The sequence below is a fragment of the Fundulus heteroclitus genome, chromosome 6 (genome assembly GCF_011125445.2).
Source record: "Fundulus heteroclitus isolate FHET01 chromosome 6, MU-UCD_Fhet_4.1, whole genome shotgun sequence".
NCBI lineage: Eukaryota > Metazoa > Chordata > Actinopteri > Cyprinodontiformes > Fundulidae > Fundulus > Fundulus heteroclitus.
The window spans coordinates 13,823,520-13,847,174 of NC_046366.1; the positions used below are offsets into that span (position 1 = coordinate 13,823,520).

General features: G+C 41.9%; 1 protein-coding gene across 17 annotated transcripts in view; it reads right to left on the minus strand.

Moving 5' to 3' along the window:
* Positions 1-23,655, minus strand: part of LOC105935919 (muscleblind-like protein 1) — a 57,686-nt gene that overhangs the window by 33,712 nt on the left and 319 nt on the right. For 3 of the 17 annotated variants that reach the window (XM_036138117.1, XM_036138118.1, XM_036138116.1), the window contains exons 1-2: positions 12,613-13,108; positions 1,695-2,620 (exon numbers count right to left, since the gene is read on the minus strand). In XM_036138117.1, coding sequence (XP_035994010.1) covers positions 1,695-1,874 — 180 coding nt within the window. In that variant the 5' untranslated portion in view covers positions 1,875-2,620; positions 12,613-13,108. Of the gene's footprint in view, positions 1-1,694; positions 2,621-11,703; positions 11,902-12,612; positions 13,114-18,294; positions 18,356-19,177; positions 19,337-23,655 lie in introns of those variants that run through there. The other 14 variants (XR_004931217.1, XM_036138105.1, XM_036138112.1 and 11 more) reach the window with 11 other exon arrangements.

Genomic DNA, 23,655 nt, shown 5'->3' on the forward strand with positions numbered 1-23,655 from the left:
CTGTCAACAAAAACGTATGCGTAGGTGTCTGAATTTCTAAATCTAAGTCAATAAACGTGAATAAATGTAAGATTTGTATTTGTTCCTTGCACTGCTAAATCTGTGATTTGCACTTGTATTGTTGCAAAGTTGTAACTTTGTAACTCGTATTTGTAGCTTCTAAACTTGAACAGGCGAAACATCTGATGTCACACGTACTTAAATCTTATTCATTCATGTCTGTTGTCTTACATTCACAAATGCAGACACCTACGCGCACGTTTCATGGACAGTTATCTTACCCCCTGTGATCTAGTTTGACTCCCACCGTTAATTTCTGGTAACACAGCAGCATCCCAACAGCTGTGTCAGAGAAGAAAATAAACATGCATCCAGAGTCGTAACGCCCGTCTCTGCTTGACCCACGAGAAAGGTTGGAAATTGATGGAGGCAACTGACCCAGATGTGACAGCTGATCAAATCTACAAATATACAACAGATGCACTGAAAACGTTTTTTTTTTTACCTTTCACACTGACAGGCAGGAAGCAGTTCATTTGGAATAAATGTGTACGCTGTTCTGCTTCTGCTCTTTTATTGTCTAAATCTCTTAATAAACTCTTATTTTCCAGTGTGCCTAAACAGCTCTGTCTTATCTGAAGCAGTCTATCAGTCTGACAGACTGCTTGTGACAGAATGGCAAAGAAAGAAAGGTGTTTGCTTTTCTTTTTGCTACCACTTGGAAAATGATTGCACGGTCTTCCAAAGCTGCCTCCAACTGTGCTCAAAAAATACAAACATGCAGATAGAGATAGTCACACCAACCCCCTGTGGCAGCCCTTAGGCCTTTACACAGGAAGTGGTTTAAATGATGCTATCGCTTCACTCCTCTTTGGCTTCTTATATGTGAAATGCTCAGGGTATCCATAGGGTTAGCAGACAGGGAAGCCTGGTAATGTGTTTTTTTTTTTCCCAGCAGGCTGCTGCATTTTATAAATAAAATAAAATAAAATAAAATTAAATTAAATTAAATAAAATTAAATTAAATTAAATAAGAAAATCAAGCCCCTGTTGATGTACACTGCAAAAACGGAACTTAAAATAAGTAAAATGTTCTTAAAATTAGTGCATTTGTCCTTGATTTGAGCAGGTAAATAAGATGATTTGCCAATGGAACAAGATTTTTGCACTTAAAATAGGAACAACTCATCTCCATCATCTTATTTCAGGTGCAGGATGTCTAATTATCTTATTTTAGGGGTCAAAATACTCATTCCATTGGCAGATAACCTTATTTACCTGCTCAAATCAAGGACAAATACACTAACTTTAAGAACATTTTACTTATTTCTAGATCAGTTTTTGCAGTGTAGATGTATCACTTCTTAAACAGTGCACACGTCAATAGAGGGTCAAAACATTGCAGCCTGTTCCAGAATTTCCTCTTACCATTACTGCTTTTATTACAACCTCCCTCCCCCCCCAAAAAAAACAGTTTATTGCATCAAAAAGATCAAACTTCCTTGTCCTCTTTATTACTGTGGACTCCCATGACCAGCGTGGCTGGGGTTAAAACGAGCACATGCTGTGAGCAGATGCTACACTTCTAACATGCTATTTCCAGTTCCTCGCTCTACATAGTTCCCCAAACAGCCTTTCAGCCGCTAATCTGTGATCTGTCTCGCTGACTGCGAATCGGCTTCTCACTTTCTTACCTTAAGCGAATCAAAGCAGGCGATCACCCGTCCGTTGTCCACCTGGCAGCTCTTGGCTGGGTGGGCGAACTTGCACTCCTGGTCGGAGCGCGAGCACGTGCCCCTCTGAAACTCCCGGCATACTTCCAGTGTGAGCCACTTTGTGTCGCGGATGTGCGCCATGTTCATGTTCATGGCCATGGCGACGCCGCAGGCAAAAGGTGTTCCTAGCAGAGATGCGTTCAAGTGCGGATAAAGTACTTCTAGTGTTTTAATCCACAATTGCCGTTTCTTTTTTTTTTTAAAAAAAGAAAGTCTTCCTTGGTATAGTTGCTGCTTGTGATGAGTTGAGATGAAACATTCAGGAAAAATGCGCCCTGGTGAAATGCTGCAGGACAGTGCTTGCTGTGGACGTTAATGGGTCATTTTCCTTGATGCAAGCGACGCCTGGCAAAGCTCTGACACCCAGGAGACCCCTCAGCCTAGCACGTCGTCCCTCCTCACTGTTTCTGTTTATTGCTCACTCCCTTATGCGGCATCCGAAACGGAGAGCCCCTCTGCTCGGGTGTATCGAAGCAGGCAACGAAGGTGACAGTCTATATAGTCTGCTTCGGGAAGGTTAAGGACACTGAGGACTGAGCGGAGGCCTCAAGGGGTAGAAGGCGATGGTGAAAGGCAAGGTGGGTGAAATGCTTGTTTGTGGGGCCTGGTGGTGCAGCGGTAAGGCCGGTCGGCTGGCGGGGGAGCAGCGGGGCCGTCTGGTGAGTAGGGCTGATGCTAGAGAGGATGCTGATGGTGTAGCGACTGGGAAAGGGTGGGGTCGGTCGTTGTCCTTTTTACTTTTACAACTGTGGCAGCAAGCGAGCGAGCGAGGGGAGAGGGGAGGATGAAGCTTCAGCTGTAGAAGCAGGTCAAAGCTGCAGCAGACATCAGGGAAGGCACTTCCTCTGAGGAGAGAAGGGAAAGAGAGACAGACAGATTAGTCTAATGATGCACGTTAAATAAATATTTATTTCCCCCCCCCTCCCTCGCATCTGTCAGCGGAGTGTCTCATCCGTCTGCTGTGCGTTTTAAACCGCGGCCCTGCGACACTGTGCAGCAGTGGGAGTGAAGAAAAATGCAAAAATGTCAGAAATGCCGCGTTGTCAGCTACAAACAAAAACACAACTTTCGCCGTACCCTCTGCGCTAGACGCGCACACATGCTCATCGTGGCGCTGCACTCATACTCACACGCACAACTAAAATAAAATGCACAAAGCAGCTATTCAGAACTTCTGCCTCTTCTAATCGACGCAGTAAAATCAGATCAGGTCAGCTCCCGTGTCGTTTTTTTGCGGCGCCCTTAAAGTAAAGGCCGCTCAGTCATTAAGGGGTTTTAGGGAAGAAATTGAAAGGAAGAGAGTGAAAGCAGAGAGGGAAGTTGAGGCAGGGCATGAGGGAGAAGAGTTTAGTCATTTCCTTTCTTGTGAAGTCTTGTGAGAGCGGGGACCAATGAGAGCGAGCGGAGTTGCAGCAACATTCTGGGCTTAGGGCCAGGTGAGAGAAGGGGAGGGAGGAGCAGACAGGAGGCTGACCTGACTCCTGCTGGAGAAAAACACAGACGCAGAGAGAAAATTATCCCTTCTTTAAATTATTTATATAACTGCTGGTCCTCCCATAAACAGGTGATCAATCACATTGCCGGCGTCGGTCTCAACATAACGCTTGATGCGTTTAAAAGTTAGAAAAGATGAAAGCTATTTTTTTTTTTACTATGGTTTTCTGTTACCGCCAGTGTGTGTTTTTTTTTTTTTTTTTTTTTTTTGTTGTAGCAATTTGGTCACCATTCGTATGATTGGACTCCCAGGGGCCCATTCTGCTCTTATCACACGGGCAGCCTGAGTCACCACACCCTCTGCGCAGAGAAATCGAATTTCCCAGAAAAGCATGTGCACCTTCAGCGACGCGACTGACCCCCGCTAAGTTAACAACATCGCAGCAAGCTGTATCAGAGCGCTGCAGGGGCTCGGCCCGAGCCTGACGGCCCAGCGACATGGACGTGCAATATATGTTAAAAAGGCAGAGAGAAGCAGAAGAGGAGGAGAAAATGACACCTTTTCACCTCGGATGACCCTCATATCAGAGGAAGCATTGCTGCCAGAAATTACCTTTGGAGCAGAATTATAAGGAAATGCTGCGACTCCTCCACTTGTCCGGGGGCAGATACAAGCTCCCTGCATTAACAATCCAGCTGCCAAGCAGGGCTTCAGTAAAGAAGAGATAATGATAGCTTTTAGAAGAGTCTCAAAATGACTGATTTAAACATTTTATCAGATAATATCTTTGTCCCAGTGAATGGCAGGTGATGGGAATCAGGGGATTTTCAGCTTGAAACTTAAATTCAAATTCAATCCAATCTTTTTCTGGTCAGATCCCTCCCCCCCCAAAGAAAAAAAAAAAAAAAAAGCAAAAACAAACCAAGAAATCAAAAACAAAAATCAAACAACAAAAAAGGGCACCAGATCCACTCTGACAGACGCAGTAGCTATTTGGTAAAGAAGAAGACTCAAATTTGGGAACTTTCAGTGTCAGTGAGGGTGCTTAAAAATAAAATCAGATGAAGAACAGAAATTGAAGAAGGTAAAAATAAACTTTATTTTCTATGTCTAGACAGAACTGAGCTTCATTTAGGCAGCAAAGGAGTGAGAAAGAGCAAGACTTTGAGCAACTAATAGAACAGAATTGAATAAAGTTATTTGGTTTGATCTTTTTGAGCTTTAGACCTTTGTGTCACGGAGATGGTGGAGTTAAGCTATCAATCTGTATTTTCAACACAATGCACATGAAGACTACCGTTTTGGTCACATTCGTTATAGCCCGGAGGGTCAAAATGGCCAAGATAAAAGAACTCGCTTGAAAGTACTTTTTATCTTCTTTTTAATGAAAGTCTGTAGTTCAGATTTTTGTAGAGAAGGGATCTGTAAATCATTGTAGATCCAAAGCATAAAAGAGTCTCGCATGTGACCTCATCAAAAGAAAGGTCCTCAGTCTCCTACTTTATTGGGGTCTGTCTTCTGTTTTTTTTTGGCCTGCTTTTTTGTTGTCGGTATATTACAACAAGGCAGGTATGTGGGTTAGTCTTTCTTTAAAAAAAAAAAAAACAACACAAAAAAACCCCACACTTGTCTACTGTCAGATTTAATGGGTGCGTACAAGACTGCTCTTCAGTAGCAGTCTCTGGATCGTTGTGCTCCTACTTTCTATGAAATTAACATAAGAGCAAAAGAAGTGGTTAATAAAACGCAAATAGTCTGTGTTGTATCAATTGATTCTCATTTGTCAGTGAGGATCTTGCTTTTAAACATTTCCAAAAGTGTCCATCTGCGTCAGCTGTCTGACCTGGCGGGACTAATTTATAACATTTTTGAAATGCGGTCAGGGCAATATACCAAAGGCTGCAAATTGGCCCCCAGGCGAAGCTTTTGGTTTAGAAAGTCAACTCGGTAATCGTTTTTATGTCTTTGTTTAAAAATAGTAAAAGCGAGTTTAGCAGCATAGAATCAGTTCCTTATTTAACTCATTTCTAACCAAAGAGAAAACAGAATCTGCACCAGGTGGCCAGCGGTAGGTCAAAGCTGCACACAGACCTGAAATTGGCCACATAATTCTGAATGGTGCAGCTCGGATCATTTTCTAAAAAGAATCGTCTTTGTTGGTTAAACAGCCCTTCTTTGACTAAGCTCCTCTAACATGCAGCGTGCCACGTTTTCTTTTACAGGAAGTCCTGTTTCCATGAACAGGAAAGAAATTCTTCATCTTTTCACCTTCACTCCTGTTAAAGGTCGGCCGTGTCATAAGTGATCATGTAAGCCATCTGTAAGACCTGCTTAACATCACATAATCTTGATGTGACAGATGTGCTTGAACTGTGTAGTACGAACCCTCTACTCCACAAACACACACACACCGCAGCCTTTTCTGAACAAAGGCCACAGCTGGACACCATTAATGAGCCGGAATGGAGGATTCTATATAAAGATTTCATAACTGAAAGGCACCAGCAAACGTCTTTAGGAGAACGAGAGAGTGTAATGACTTGACGCTTGAAAAACGGGTGTCCCCTGAGATCTGTCTTAATCAGTTTCCATGGTTTCTGTTTGAGTCAGACAAGAGGATATCTGTGACAATGCAGTATAGGGTAATGTGCTGGAGCGATAATGAGCTCTCCTTATGATCCATCATGTCCAGACGTGGGCATTCTCACCCTATTGATTTGTTCATCTCAGTGGCCTTTCCTGTCAGTATACCCAGTCCTCTGTCTAATTTTACTTTAACTGTCTCTTGCGAATCAATTTTTTTTATTTTTTTTTTAAATTCTTGGCTTTAACCATCAAATTCACATTATGTTTAAGGAAGGATTCCTCCAGGAGCCAAAACCCCCATCCATATATTAAAGTGACTGTCGGGGCTAAACTATCCTCCAGCATCCTCAGCAGCCCTCCCTTGGGCTCCAAGGTTTTGCAGGCTGGTGCAAGGTCAGTCACAATGGAGGAACGGCATGGCAGGAGAGCAAACAAGAAAGACTGTGTGCTTCATATTGCCCTTTAGCAGGCATGGTCCAAATATTGCACGGCTGCAAAAAAAAAAAAAAAAAAAAAAAAAAAAGCGTTTTTTCAATATCAGCTCATCCCCAGCAGCTCGTGGTCATGTGACGCCAGCAAATGCCTTAACGGCATAGGCAGTATCAGAAACAAGTCTGCACATCTTTTACTTTCTTTTCATAATGAGCTGCACAACACACATTGGCTTCGACAACAACAGCACTCAGCTTTCACAGAAAGCACAAAGCCCTTCTCGAGATTTGATTGGTGATTATTCACTGAGGTTTTTCTGCAGCGCAAAAAAGGCTGTTTTGCAATGAAGACGTGCCTCAACTGATTAAAAAGCTGAAGCTGTTAAAAGTATTGCAAAAGTATGAAGGGGGTGTTGAAGTGGTACTGTTATTTAAAAAAAAAAATAAATAATGATGAGGGTGCGGTTCCCAGATAAAATGTCCAGGAAAAATTATAAAGGCGCCACATTTTAAGTGCAGATAACTACAGATTACCAGCTGTTATCTGTAGTTATCAGTTTGTTCAGCTCAGGTCATAAAAATAATTAAAGTTTTTAATGCGTTGAACTGCTTACAAACTTACCTTTTCTGTAACTTTGACAGAAACAATTTTAATTCACCCTCCAAATTAAATCGACTGTTTCCCTAAACTTGTTCTAAATTTCTTATAAGTGGGGAAAAATTAAATTATAGGAATTTTGTGTAATACTGCAAACAGACAAAGGGGCACACCGACCCCACTTTGTCCGTTGCACAGACATTAAATGACACAAAATAAATAGATGTGCGCTAGTGATTACACACACCATATGTTTGATTTAATTGACTTTAACCCGGGCTGCTTTTTCTACCTCGACAGCAGAGAGAACGAGGGAAGCATCGGTTTCATCCGCTTTGCTGCTCTTCAGTAAAATGGAGTAGGTTCAGCATTCTGACAGAGGTGGAGTCAGGGTGACAGTTTGCTGATGCAGGTCATCGCAGAACACAACGCAGTGGGAAATGCAACACCCCTGGCCTTTGTGCTCACACTGCACCATGTGCTCGGAAAGCAGCATCTTCGCCGACCTTTACATTCATACATACACTTTGGCGCAAATATCAGCTCATCTATAGCGGTTCGTTTGGTTCTGCCAGGCAGAGGCAAACGAGCCAAGAGCATTCACAAGAACACTTTATTTTAAACTTAGTCGAACAGACTAATTACATGTATTATTTATTAATAAAACATAGCTCACATGTGGAAGCCTTCCCTTGAAGTCCAACCAAATCACACCCCTCTCTTTTTACACGGATATTGACATTCTTTTCATTCTCATGCTCCTAGTGTCATCACCGCCACTGTCAACTTTTTAGGTCTTCTAAACTATTAATTCCTCTAAGTTTCTGTCCTTCAATTATATATAATTTGGCTCTGAAAGTGCAGCCCCAGCCAGGAATGCCAAACAAACAATGCCTATTGACTCCTCTTAGAGCAAACCGCTGGGGACAATGAGATCTCTTGTTTAGCATACATAGACAAAACTAGTCTCACACATACACGCACACACTGACAACATACAGAAATGCAAACCCCTGCAACAAAACATAAACCTCGGTCTGTCCCAGCACACAGTATGCCTCAGATGTTGTGAATACGCATCTAAGTGTGTGCAACACTGCATCTTTGTATACATGTATGAGCGTAAGCATGTGTGGCACAATGAGTCGCTGAGCTAAAGAGTGGATCATTTTGCCACCGTGGTTAAGGCAAATGCTAAATTCAACTAAATGAATCCCTGCTAAACTGAGCAGGCATAGGACCGGCACCAGTATGAAGCTATATCAGGGTTTTATTTGTAAGTTAAGGCTTCAGGAAAGCTAAAGTTGTCTGCAATACGGTTCCGACTGTTTTAAAACACTGTGATAAAACGCAAGAGAATGTGCTCAAGTAACCCCTGTTTTCTGCTGGAGTGTGGCGTATACAGTAATGCAGCACTGCCCCTCCCCCACGTGTTGCTGCACACTGCCAAGTCAGCTGGCAGAAGGAAGGCCCTCACACTTTTCACTCATTTACAACGAGGAGAATTCTGGCTGGAAATATTTCAGATTGTGAAAAACGCAAAACCGAAACAGCAGCTCCCATCACTCTGATTAAGGTTTTCAAACTACAGCAGGCCTATAGGTCGACTTATCATCCAGCTAACATGGACCTGGTATATGCCAATATATTCTCAAAGCAAAGCCACAAAAAGGAACGACATTTTCTACTTGAAATGTGGTATTATAATATCTCGTTTAGGTATAATTATCAAAACTAAATAAATGAAAAAGGGGCTACAAACAATATTATATTTATCTATCTATCTATCTATCTATCTATCTATCTATCTATCTATCTATCTATCTATCTATCTATCTATCTATCTATCTATCTATATATATATATATATATATATATATATATATATACATATATATACAAGCACGAAAAATTGTAGTTCTGTTTAAAACAACAGACTTAGTCAGTAGATAGATTGGGAGAGGGGGGTCAAACCCAGGACCTTCTTACAGTGCTACCACCTGTGCCACTGTGCAGCCTGTTAGACATTATTGTTAAAAGATTTTATGCAAACATCTCAACACTGCGAAACCCGAGGTTACAGTTCGAATCTCACACAGCCTCGCAACTAGAAACGAGTGAGGATAAATCCAGTTAATATAGTTACTGAGAATATAAACGACGTGTATGAATAACTATGACCTACAAAAACAGATATCAACTGTAGGAGATTCTGCAGACATAATTAGATGGGGCAGCAGATTTTAGTGGATACATATTGCAACAAACCTAAACAGTAAAGCCCAACAGCTCGCCAAGACAGTGTTTATGTTGATTTTTCCTCTTTTGAGAAGAAACGGTCCGTGCTGTCTTAACTCACATGCAATACCCATGAAATAGTGACAGTCACAGTACTTGACAACAACATAGGGAAAGCTTATATTTTGAAACATATAAGCTTGTTATAACTGCTTATCTGGTTTGCCTAAAAAATTAAGTAGCACATGTTTAGTAACTGCCCTCCTAAGACTGAATCCTATTTCTATCCTTGCCCGCCGTGCTTTGCCCTCAGTGCTATGTCTGAGGTTTGTTTAGCCTCATTTCTCTGTGGAGTGGGGGGATGTTACAGGGAGACGGCTTTGCAGCATTTAAAAATGGAAATATTTTAGGGGCACATTTGGAAATGGAGGGGCAGTGGCTGAGCTTCCAGATATTTTAATGACACAGTAACCGCTGTGATGTGTAGTTTGAAGCTGTCTGATATGTTTATCACTGTTAAATATTGTTAATTGGGGAGGGGGGGAGCAATACATTTCTCAGTTTAAAATATTTCACTGTCCCAATAAAGCTAGAATGTGTAGCTTGATGCATAATGTATCTTGGTTGATATTTTCTGTTATTCTCAACAAGCCAAAAAACGTTTTACATCTGTTTAATATATTGCCAAAAGATTTTATTTAATTTTTTATTTATTTTTTTATTATTATTTTTATTTTTATGATATTGCCACAAGTTCAAAAGCACAGCTAGCCCTGTAAAGTCTAGTTTGGTGGATAGAGATGAAATGTTATGACACTAAGTACTGCATATACATTTTTCAGATTCTTATGTATACTGTAACAGCAGTTAAACTAATCAGTATACATTAAGTATGTTTGAATATTGTCATACCTAAAATATACTAATTTGGAAGAATTACATAGATTTTTATTAGTATCTATGGAAATTCCTGATTAAAAACCGAAATACATAAAACATTTAAAAATAGATTTCCCATCACTGTACATTTGGCATATTTTTGTTCCTCCTTGTCATGTATAAAAATAAGGCTGCAGAACTGATAGCTGACACATTCGAGTAAATTAAGTCTGATATGTTTACGCAGCAGAAATCAATTAGAGCTGAAGCCTATTGGCTCCTTGAAGGAGTGTCCCACTCCTGAGTTCATTCAATTCAATTTAGTCAATTTATGAAGCACCAGTTCACAACACAACTTATTTTCTCAGTGGAATTAAATACCACTTGATAAAAGGTTGGAGTAACACTCAAACTTTGTTAAGCTACATATTTCTTTATTTCTTTATTAGACAGCAGCTTTTCTGGTTGCTGCTATTAATGTACACGCACACACACAAATGCATTCAAACATGCCTGCAAATAGCACATGCACTGCAGACCTACATAGGGATTCAATACACTTTAATTACAGCACATACAATCCTAACTTGGCAGTCAATAGCGGGCAGGTTTGCTACACCTTGACTGAGAAGAGTTTCAATTATGAGCTCGGCTAATTTTGTATGTGCAGCCATTGCCTTACGTTGGAGGACACTCAGATCAGACTGAAGCAAACATAATTTAAGTGATATTACATTGCCTGAAAAACACTTAGCAATGTAAATGAGGAAGAAAGGAAGCTCTCGATTGTTTGATCTATCTCTCCTACAAATTATTAACTGTTGATAAGCACAGCATTAGATACGTATCATGTTAGATTAAAGACATGTTGATTATAGGAGTAATACAGAGCGGGCCTCGCCTCTGACAGCTGTTCCAGTCAATTATTATTAGCTTAGCCAGGATTGTGCTAAGTGGAGAGTGACTTACCCGACAAAAGCTGTGGGAAAGTGTCACTCAGATGGGGTTAAAATGTTGTCATAACATCATAGGAACATGTAGAGGATTCCTCATGTAATAAAGGCTTAATCTGTCAGTGCAGACCCAGCCGTGCACATAATCCTGTCTGTAGGGCAGATTATAAATCACAGGTGACGTACATCGGTGGACAGCAGTCTGCACCAGTTTAAATGCATATTTACAGTGACAACAGCAGCATGTTGCTCCGGCATCCCTGCCAGGCGGTGACTATGACAGGTCTACCTGTAGTAAGGGCTTTTACACGATCTCCTCTTTACAGTATATAACACATCTCTCCATGTACGTGCTCAAAGCGGAGTTGTTTGGCCACTGTCTTAGCCGCCATGAATTCAGCTCAGTCACAACAACAACATTCCTCTTCTCCGGCCCAACCATGGACACACCACCAAGAAGAAATCCAGCGAGGCAAAACAAGAGGACAGAGGTGATGAAAGGATCAGACAAAGGAAGCCGGAGTTCAATTCTGTGTAAATTATAAACATCTCTGACATGAGTTATCATTTTATATTCACCAGAATTAAAGATTTGGTGTTGTTCAGCGTGCTCTTGGAATTTGAAAGAGGAAATGCAAAGCGAAATTCCTAAAATGACTTTAAATCCGGTACGAACATTAGCGCTTTTGGTTCTTTTCTATACTGACAAGATGAGTTAAGACAATTCTGACCTGCTAAAGAAAGATAAACATGGCACAGAAGCTTCAAACAATCCTTCAAAGCCTTAAAAATGTCTGAATCCACTTACTTTCACTCCCGTTGAAACATAAACAACTAAACTCCCTCCATGGAACTGGATTTCCTATTTGTCCCTCGCTGCTTCTTAAACTTTCGTCCTCCCATTAAGTTCCTTGCCTGCTGTCAGACGCATGAAAACACTCAGACACGCTAACACACACACACACTCCCACAGACAGAGTCACCCTCTAACACACTCCTCTCCTCCCGCGACCTGAAACGCTTGGCAACATCGTACTGTACTGAAATACAGCTCTCACCATAAAAGGTAGCGGCGGCCTCCCGTGTCACACGTCATTTACATACGCCGGGGCGGGAGTTGGGCTCACACAACGCACACATGTTAAAAACACACAAAGATGTGAAGCCATGCTGTCCACCTTAAGGCTGACACAGCAAGAAAGAGGGGGGGGGGGTGGGGGTCTGATGCTTAGGAGATCGTTACCACACTCAGTGTTTACCAATCCCTGCAAGATCCCAACATGTCCAACGTTGAGTCAGATGGAGGGAATGAAAGCTGAGTGGGCGAACTATTGATCCTCTTCACTGCTTCCTGGAAAAACCATGGCCCTCTAAAGTCTCTCACTCTCACACACACACACACACACACACACCACCAGCATATTTTCTCGCAAACCAGCGCTACCCTCAGGAAGAAGTTGTTGTGTGACTGTCTGAGTCAAGAATGTGTCTTTCGGCGTGCGTGTGTGCGCGCATGACCATAAAACAAGGTGTAACAAATAAAAATAAGTCTATTCCCAGCAGGAGACACTAAAGACGATGAGTCTCCGTGTCCTTGCCGCTGCGCTCCACTGCATGGAGACTTACTTTGCAAAGTGAAGGGTTGAGCTCGCACAGGAGGAAAGATCTAGATAAAGCAACAAGACAAGAGTGGTAGGGCGGTGAACCCGGCTCTTACCTCTCACATTGCTCTCCGGTTCTGTGAGTGTGAGCTTCCGTGTGTCGACTGGCTCTCGTGTGTTTATGCACGCATTCAGACAGGCCGCGACAGCAGACCCTTAGGCACCGGCTGGACCATTCTCAGGCAGGCGGGCGGGCAGGGGGAAGGCAGGCGGAACACAGCGAGGCAGAGCGACTGGCAGAGGAGAGGCAAGCGAGGGAGTGAGTGAATCAGCAGCGAATGAGTGAAGGAGCAGCGCAGAGCTGAGCACCAGAGTGAGAGAGAGAGAAAGAGAGCGAGTGAGTGAGTGAGAGAGGAGGAGTGTGCCTTAGTGCGCGCACGCGTGTGTGTGTTTGAATGCGTTGCGGTATATCCCCCTCCCCAGCCTCTTCGAGTGTCTGAGTCGGGCTGCGCCGAGCTGAGCAAAGACGGGCTGGGTTGTGTCTTTACTGATTCCCCAGCCTCTGGATCGTCTGTCTGCTGCAGGGAAGTGCTGCTCGCTGGGCGGCAGTAGCAACAGCTGTGGAGGAGGAGGAGGAGGAGGAGGAGGAGGAAGAGGAAGAGGAGGGAGCTCTGACTGCACTGAGCATACAGATCCTGCAGTTCCCTCTCCCTCCCTCTAATCTACACTCAAGCCGACCACGCCCCCCAACCCCCCCTCCCTCCCTAAAACAACACCAGGAAGTATTGGCTCACTCACAGCAGCATTGCCCTTGCCTTTCCAGTGAAGCTGGGGAAGGGGAGAGGAAACATGCACGGGGGGGGGGGGGGGGGAGAGTATGGGAGAATCATTTTTCTTTTTAAAAAAGTAACGAGATAAATATAAAGGCAAGAAAAGATCATGGACAACGAGCAAGGGTATTAAGGAGTGAAACATCATGGCAGTGTGGTTAGAGTAAATAGTAAAGTATGTTAAAGAGCAGCCTTAGAAGAGCAAGAAAGTCGGGGAGAAAATGGCAGCTGGAAAGAATGAATAGAGTACGGGGTGTGGAGGAAACAAGTATGGAAAGATTTACGGGGAGTGTGGGACAGAATAAGTCTGGCTTCTGTCCGGCTCCCCTCTTTTTTCCTTCGAGCTGCTTTTCTGCTGTGGCATGCAGCCCTCAGCTCAAGTCTCACATTGCAAAAAGCATCACACGGTACCCTAAGCATACCCAAACTGCCCTGTGGCGATATACTAGAAATGCCACGACTGGTATACATTTAAGGCAACAAAGAGGCGAAAAGAATAAACAGATGAATACATGGATATAAAACATCACTGTTCTAAAAGGAGATTCGGTGTAGCCCAGTCTGTTGCAGGTCAGCAGCTTTTTAAAGAACAAAGTCAAAATGGGAAAACAGAGAAGCAACTACGGCTACCAAGGCTCCTGGACTGCCATTGACACAAAGCTTCTCTGCGTCGAGCTTTACATTCAGGGAAAAGCTGGTACGACTGGGGGGGCTTCCAAAAATTGAATTCAGCTCTAATGCTGCAATATCCGGTAGCTCAGGAGATGGTGCGAGATAATACCTTGTAGGAACCCTTGCATATTTCAAGCTGCGAACACAGCTTTGGTTCTAATCACACATATAGACCTCATTTCCCTTGGTTGTGATGAAACGAAGGGGACATTTATAAAGTTTTTGTTTGGGATATTAAACCTTCTTTTTGATATTAAACCTTCTCTAAACACGAGTTAACTGAGAAAACACATGCATATTAAGTGTTTAAAGAGATAATTCTGAATTTTCTAAGGGGTGTAGTATATCATTCTCATAGTATCTTCAATTACTCCAAACATAGATTAGTTAGGGCTGAAAGCCAGAGCTAACTGCCAGTCTAAGTGGGACCGTGACTAAAGCCGACTTAAAGCAACTCCAACCTCAATAACGTTGAAATGCTTTTATGCAAATGTTGTTTGAGCAACAGCTAATCTGCCTTTGGGTTTGCATTGGGTGGTTATTTACACAAAAAAACGGTTATTATTTATGGTTAACTGAGGTAGGAGGTGGTGCTCCACTACTGACCTTCTTGTGTGAAACAGAACAAAACATCAGTTTCTCTCACTGGAATTGCTTTATTTCCAGTGAGAAAAACTGTCTCATAGAGAACTAAAGTGTGATTTAAAAATCCCTCCACTACACCCATTACAATAATTTTGCTTTTTACAACACTTTATGTAAGACATTGTACTTTAAAGGTTCAAGAATGGAAGCTTCAGTCTTTAAGAGCGGGTGTCCTGCAACATTTAGATGTGGCACTTTGCATAAATGGCTCTGATGTTTATTAGATAGGAGTTGAAGTCTGCTGAGGTCCTGGACTAACTGCTAGTCTTAGCCTTAAGGGCCAACGAATCTGGTTTAATATAAAATGAAGACGTGTTCACTATAGGTAGGATATCAACAGTTTATACCCTTCCAAGAAAATGTTTATTCAATCAATACAGAAAAGAGAAATGTCCACAAAAAGATTGCCATCGCAATGTCACTATGTGCAATATTCACATAGCAAAGTGCTGTGGCGTGCAATAATTGTTGCCTATTATAAGTGCTGTGAACCTACATGTTTCATGCTAATGTAAGGGTAAAATGGTAAATGGGCTGAATTTATATAACACTATTCTAGTCACACTGACCACACAAAGCGCTTTACACTATAGCCACCATCACCCAGTCACACTCACTGACACGCACACATTCATACACTGATACGCAGATCGGTAGGCAATTTAGGCTTCAGTGCCTTGCTCAAGGGCACATCGACATGCGGAAGGAGGAAGCTGAAATCAAACCCACAACCCACTGATTGCAAGACGACTACCGCAAACACGGAGCCACAGTGGGTATATATATTCAATTTCAATTCAATTCAATTTTATTTCTATAGCACCAATTCATGAAACATGTCATCTCAAGGCACTTTACAAAGTCAAGTTCAATCAGATTATACAGATTGGGTCAAAAAAATTTTCTATCTAAGGAAACCCAGTGGATTGCATCAAGTCTTGACAGGCAGCATTCACTCCTCCTGAAGAAGCGTAGAGCCACAGGGACAGTCGTCTGCATTGTCCATGGCTTTGAAGCAATCCCTCATACTGAGTAAGCATGAAGCGACAGTGGGAAGAATATATATATATATATATATATATATATATATATATATATATATATATATATATATATATATATATATATATTATAGTGTATTCTTTTGTTATAATTCATGTATTACATGCAATGTACGTGTAACTACAAGCACTTTCAATAATCTTGTTACTGAAAAGTGCTTTATAAACAAACTTGCCTTGCCTTAAAAGAAACATTTCATGCCACCTAATGTAACTGACACTTAAATGCCTGTGCTCCTAAAACTAACAATCTCAGGGAACTACTTCCAATGTTGCATCGCTCTGTTTAATCCAAACATTGCGATAATTCATCTCTAATTCACACATCAGTCCCTTAAATCCTCTGTGCTAATTTGTAGTTAAATCCGCCACAGTGCTGAAGCTACACAGCCAAGCACAAAACACTTTGTTATTCAAAATATAATAATTGACTACATTATATGTGATTTTTATCTACCGCCAGCTGTTAGCCTGTAGCGATGGAAAGAGCTACTTCATGCTATGGAGCAAACCTGCTGGAAAACGCTTTTACATTATAGGAACATTTGCTTTGGAGGGAAGTGGAGGATTTTTTGACCCGTAATTTGAAACAGTGACAGATATTGGTCGACACATACTAGCATTAGCTCTAAAGATCTGAAGTCTCTGTGAAACTCAAACAGTGACGTGGAATTTCCCTTTTCTGCTGCAGCTACTGCTTCGGCCTCTAGTGATCTCAGTATCTGTCTTTCTGTCAACCACCTTACCACTTTATTTATATATTCATCAATTATGATTCATACTATTATCACTAGCTTTTTTTGTCGCAATATCTTCAACTCAAACAGGGAAAGGAGCTTTTGCTTAAAAAAAAAAAAAACACTTAGGGTGAGTGTGTGTTTTGAGCAGTTTTATTTCCCTACTGATCCAAACATAGATCTGGCAACTGGTACAAATTTTGCTTTTGGGAAATGTTAGCTGATTTAGTCTGACATTTCAACATGTTTGAGTTTCGTTCTGCAACACCTTTACCCTAATCTACAAAAATCATGTCTTAACTTCTTTAATTACCATATGTTTTCCTGAATTACATCAACCAAATGCTTTAATCGTCGCTCTTCACTTGACGTGCCTTACAGACAGGAGGGCGGTGTGACTACTGTTCTCCATGGAGTCCAGAGAGAAAATGCCACAATGAGCAGCATGAATCGACACAATGAGTCTGAGAAAACTGCTCACACACAAACGAATGATAACCGACCAAAAACAGGAAGAAGTGAGTAAGTGGTAAACTAAAAGGGGAATTCCGCCAACAAGAAAAGTGAAATGGCGAACTGCTCAGCCCTTAAGCACATAAGTATAATGTTGCCGTTAGATTTGGCGAGTTGGGGAAATTAACTCTACATCAGCTTTGAGATGCATTAAGGTGAAATCGTCTCTGCTGCATTGATTCTGAAACTTTGGCTCACGGTTTGTGTCTTTTAAAAGTATAATTTCAGAATCAGATTCATCAAAGTGAAACCAAGACGGAGCTAATTTCACAAAGCTCTATAAAAATGTATGTTCAACCGAAGCTCCTGATATAATTTGATCTTAGCAGTACCGGCTTCTCATAGGTAACCCATCTGTCTCTGTCAAATAAAAAAGTCCTCACAGTAGGTTTTACCTCCCCACGTCCTCTCATATTTTACCTCACCCCTAATAAACGCAACTTTCCATCTTATGCTGCCATATCATCTCAGGGCTGAGCTATTTGTCAGTCCTCTGTAAATGACTTTGGTTGGCAGATGTGAACTCTCACTGGTCTGGGGAAACATCCCAGAGCTTCTGGAAGCCAAGCTCCGAAGGCTCATCCATCAAAAGGTCTCCAAGTACACATTACAATCACATTACAGACCATCACAACAACAACTGCGGCAGCGCAACGATTTAGAATAAACGGGAAACAGCTTAGAGTTTAATTTAAAATTGTCCTATTTACTGGCTGCAAAATGGATTGCCTGGAGACCAAAGCGAAAAGCATTCCCTCTTTGCGTATAACAAGTTAAACGCTAAACAAGTGTCATATAGTCATGTGCAGAATTGCAGCCGCATTTACATGTTGAGTACTTTGTGGTTTTCGCAACACTTTTTTTTTTTTTTTTGTCTTCCATTTTGACACAGCGGTGGCAAGCAGGTGCAGTTCAAACTGTCAGATCTGAAATGCAGGCTAAGGAAATAGCAGTCTGCCTTGTCCCCATCTGACACCCCAGTGTTTAAGGGCAGGTACTGCTGAAACGTCAAGCTTATTTTTGTAACTACGATAAAACCCAAAGGAAACACTTCGCTTTGGGTTTTCGTTCGAGTTTTATCTCATTTTCAATGGAGCCGACAAATAAAATATGGAACCGTTACACGCTCCTTACACCCAACTTCTGCTTACAGTGGAAGCAATAAAAGCCTAAATTAACTCAGCAGTTCACATTAGATCCACGTAAACGCGTGAGTCTTACAGAAAGTAGTCAAAGCACGGAAACAAACCGGAACAATGCATGGTCTAAGAAAGAGCAGCACATGGAGTCAACTTACAGACATAAATCCTTCAGATAAGAGTTAGAGACAGAAGTTTTACCTGCGCGTCTGTCTATCGCTGACGTGCCACTGGGACAGACCGAGCCACTACGAAGCAGGTCATGCAGTTGCAGTGCATTGTGGGAGACGAACCGACATCTTCATTCCTTCCTTCCTCTACTCCTCTCACTCTAACTCGCTCACACTCTCATAATAGTACCGTCTGCTTGGCAACGGCCATACCGCAAATGTGGTCAGGTTGACTACAAGCCATCACTGCGGAACATCAAGTCTCCATGACAACCACTCTTTTATCTCATTTGCATCTTCTGCTTGCATTATGAACTCATGCCAAATATGGTCACCTTGTTTTTTTTTCGCCCGCCTCTCTCTGGATCCCCTTTTTTTTTAAATCTAACTTCCTCTTTCCCTCCATTTGCACAACACTGCATGCATACTTTGCATTTAACACACACAATCTGAAGACCTTCAGAAACACCTGCTGGACAGCGATGTAAAGCTTTTGATGAAAGTGTGCAAAGCTCAAGAATTGCTTCTATGGTCCACAAGTTATGAACTGTGCCCATTTCTATATCTAATTAATATTGCACCAACTTTAAACAGTGGATTTAACAAATATATTTATCATAATGCCAACATAAAACATATATTTTTACTGATTTAATTGCAAATTCTTACATCCAAACTCAGCTACATGATATGTATAGATAGGTGGCTAGTAAAAAGAGTCTGCGTGTGCATATTTAGAAATGGTTCTGTGACCGTATTAAAAGAGGAAGAGTTTGTGACATTATGTCAGTTTTCAGCTTGAGAGATGAGCTGCGAAACAAAATGGCCCATTAGGAAGCGGAGGCCTTGTATAGGGTGTCGCTGAGTCACTCACACAAACATTCACACACACACAACTACTGGGCTTCACTTACCGCTTCGGTTCTTCATCCGTGTAGACCGGTGCCGCATTTCCTCCCCTCCTCTTCCTCCCAGAAGGACTACGTCTATCAAACCTTCCCTGGAATGTTGAACCAGGCCTCTGGGGCCCACACACGCAGCAACACTCAGCAGCACTCAGCACCTGTCTCCAACTGCCAGCACAGAGAAAGAGACACGGTCAATCACACAGGACAGCAAAGTGGGGGGAAAAAAGTGAGAGAGTGGGAGGTGGACAGCACGCAGTTCATCAGCAAAATGCACTTCTGGACAAAGGAACAAAAGGAAGGAATGTTGTGTTTAACAATACAGTTTGGCTTAGTACGATAATTCATTTTACAGAAGTTAAAACAGCTTCAAAAACGTCGTGGGAACCACTTCTTCTTCCATTCTATTTTGTAATATGATTATTAAATTAACGGTGACGGAAGATTAATAAACAATAATAATAATAAAGAAACCCTTATTAGGTGCATAACATAAGGCCTCCGCCATGCATTTTCAATGCATAGGCGCGCGCCTAATAAAACTGCTGCCTGATATCTAGCATAAATGCCACACAAATAAAAAAGGGCATTTCTTCTGCCGTCCTGAAGCAAGCCGAGCGGGATTTCTCCAGAGCGTGAAACCACTATACGTTCACCAAACTTTGAAAGGGAAACCAAAGCCATCATCACTCCCTTTTGCACTCCTTAAAAGGTTAACCTTTCTTGATGAATGGCGTGAACTTGGTTGTTTTTGCCTGTAGCTCTTTTTACCACCTTAGAGCTCCGGTTCAATTTAAAAAGTGTCAACCCAGAGTTTAAATCTTGTTACCCAATGATACCAGACTGCAGTTATCTGTAGTCTCTTTGAGAAACAGTCTTGCCCCATACCAAAGATCTGATAAAGAAGCAAAACCCCAATTTTGGTCTTACATCATAACTAGCAGCAGCCATTGCCCTAGGGCAGGGATCAGCAACCTTTTTGAAACTGAGAGCTTCTTCATTGGTACTGTCATACAAAGGGCTACCTGTACTGACCTTTGAACTATAACGGTCCAACCCCCCTTTAACTTTACGTAAAATAAATGTGTTTTTAATGCTTTTGTCATTTTTAAATCCATGTAAAACAAGCATGATTAAAAAGGAAGAGCAACTGAATAAAATAGCATTTTAAATGCAGCTCACTGGAGGATTGTGCTTTTTTTTTAACAAGCTTCTGGCCACCACATATGGTCCTTTGGGTGACCCCTGACCTACGGTGTTATTCAATACAATTAGTTCTGTTTTAAATCCACCCACATCTGTTTTGCTTCATGCCTCAGTCACTACCAGTCAAGAGAGTTCTCTCTTTTCATTGAAAGAGTGGCGTCTGTAAGACATGCTATTGGTACACCTGCTAATGTAGTTGTCTCTGCTGCCCGTTTGAGTTCTGCTGTTTTTGAGCAGTTTTAACCAGGGTTTTATTTCTTATTTGAACAAAATTGTGCAACACATGGGAACAAATTGCCCTTTTGACTTTTTTGCTACTAAGTTGCCAACAGAGGTTTTAGCAGATACTTTCCTGTCTTTTTTAAACTCTTGTCTTAGCTCAGGAATTGTACCAACTGGCTTCAAACATGCTATTGTAAAGGCCCCTTGTTAAAAACCTCACTTGGACCCTTTGGTTTTTGCTAATCGTGGGCCTATTTCTGATTTGCACTTCCTTTCCCAGCGTTTAGAAAAAAAATTAAATCCTTAACTACAAACATTCTTGGAAGATAATTACATTATTAAAAATGCCTGTTTGGCTTCAAACTGCGACATATCATGGAATCCAGCTAAGCAAAAGTGCATAATGTGGTCCTGGTGCTGCAGGACCTCACAGCAGCCTTTGGTACTGTCGTTCATTTGGTCCTTTTGTCTCACTAAAGCCGATATGTTGGTGTCCGTGGTTCAATGCTTAAATGGTGTTAACATCCCGTCTGACAGACAGGTCTTTCGCACTTATGATTCATAGCATATCATCAGCCAGTTTTTTCTGTCATATGGGGTGCCACAGGGTTCTATTCTTGGTCCCCTTCGTTTTCCTCCACTATCTGCTGCCACTCAAAGTGATTACAACTCAGCATCAACTGTCTGTCTTCAGATAATCCTTCCAGTTACCCATCTTCAAAAACAGGCAACAGTCACATTCAACCCTTCCTCCTTGATGGTATCTCTGCAGTAAAACAGTGGTTAAACCAAAAGTTCCTGTTTGAAATGAACAAGACATTTCGATTGGTGAGAATGCCAAGCCTAACTCCTACGCGCCTTCCGTAGGAGTTAGTTCGACCTGCAGGTTGCCGGCTCGATCCCCCGCTCCAACTATCAGTTGTTGTGTCCTTGGGCAAGACACTTCACCTGAATTGCCTGCTGGCGGTGGTCAGAGGGCCTGGTGGCAACCCATGTATGGCAACCTCACCTCTGTCAGTCTGCCCCAGGGCAGCTGTGGCTACTAAAATAGCTCACCACCGTTAGGGTGTAAATAGGTGAATGACTTACTGTAGCGTAAAGCGCTTAGGGGTTGTCAGACTAGATAAAGCGCTATACGAGTACAAGCTATTTACCATTTACTGACACTGCAATGACCTTCAACTTAACATACATAGGGGTGATTTTTGACAAGGACTTTAAATCCAAGAAGCAAACTGATTCAGTTGACAAATTCAACTTTTACTACATTTGACTTTCAGCCAAAGTTGAGCTTTTTTACAGCAATCCATGACACTGCTCACAGATGCTGCATGACCAGGGCTCAGAAAACCATAAAAGACCTATTCCACCCCGCTATGTGACGTAGTGGGGGATTTTTCAATAGGAAAAATACTTTTACTTTGGAGCCCTGATAAATGTTAACATGGTGATGCCCACTAACAGATGGACAGATACTCTTCAGCTGAAATTGGGCACCTGTATTTGGTGTCCTGGTGGGAGATGGAGGCAATGATGCCGGTCAGCAGGTTGTCAGACTGGGCTCGGGTGAGACGTAAACGTAAATAGCGCTGAAAGTGACCTTCATCAGCGTGTAGCTCCTGCAGTAGGTGGTGAAACTCACCAAACTCAAGATGCCTCTGAATTATCTGCCGAATTCAGACACGGCGCAGATTATATTATATTATTCAATAAATAAAGACAAGCACGCTCTCGAGTCCTGCAGAGGAAAAGAGCAGAGTAGCTCCACCCAATGGGAGCCACTTTCTCAGACGCACCATCAGAGCGTTGATGTTCTAGACAGCACCTAGGACTTTTGTGTGCACAGGAGTCCAGGTTGAGGCGTTGGACGCCTTTTTGACACTAAAAAGGCACTTTTTTCTGGGTGCAGCATAAAACATAATTTTTACACTTATAAAATGTTTTTTTGGTTTGCTGCTACATCCCTGACAAATGACAAATACTTGTATAATGTTTTCCTTTTGTCTTGTGTTTTTCCTTGGAACCTTGCAAAGCAATTTCCCTCAAATGTACATTGTTAATGTATAGTTGAATGGCAATAAAGTCTGTCTATGTCAGGTCTTTTAAACCATGCTGATCTTGAGAATACCATACACACTTTCATCAGCTCAAGAATTGATTATTGTAACGGCCTTTATGCCTGTGTCTCTAAGCCGTCCCTAAACAGCCTTCAATTGGTCATAATTGTGGCACATTCAGACACGAGCACATCACCCCCATTATATCTTCTCTTCACTGGCAGCCTGTCTCTTTTAGAATAGATTTTAAATGTTCATAGCTTGCTTTTAAATCTCTTAATTATTTGGCACCACCGTATACGTTTCTTATTTTCTGAGTTTCTGCGTGCGTGGGGTTAGATTTCTGAGGTCATGGTCCCAGTTCTGGAATGTTCCCAGAACTAAATATAAACATTAGGGTGTCCGAGCCTTCTCAGTTGTGGCACCCAGACTCTGGAACCAGCTCCCTGTGAATATTCCCTCTGTCATTGGGCCTGGGCCTTTTTAAATCCAAACTTAGGACCCTTTTATTCAGGAAAGCTTTTAAAACTCAGTAGCAGTGTGGCATTTTATCGCTGATTCCTAGCTTAATCTGTTTTTGAATATTTTTACAATTATATTTTAAAGCACTATTACTGCCTTGATGGCTGGTTAAATGGCTATATAAATAAATAAATAGAATTAAATGAATGCAGGTGTAATTTCTCCAGTAATCATAAGCAAGTATTAGCTCCATTGGGATGTCCAGGTATCATTCAGATTCAGGAAAGAGTTGGGGACGCTGGCAAGCCTGAGAGCACCACCCCTACTGTTAAGCAATGGGGAGGCATCATCGTGTTTTGGGGATGCTTTGCTGCATGAAGTATTGGTGTACTTTACAATAGAGATGGCATAAAAAAAAGCATGATGTGGAAATATTGACGCTACATTTCAAGACACCAGCCATGAAAGTAAAGCTTGGGCACAAATGGGTCTTCCGAATAGACAATGATCCTAAGCATATCGCTAAATTAGTTACTAATG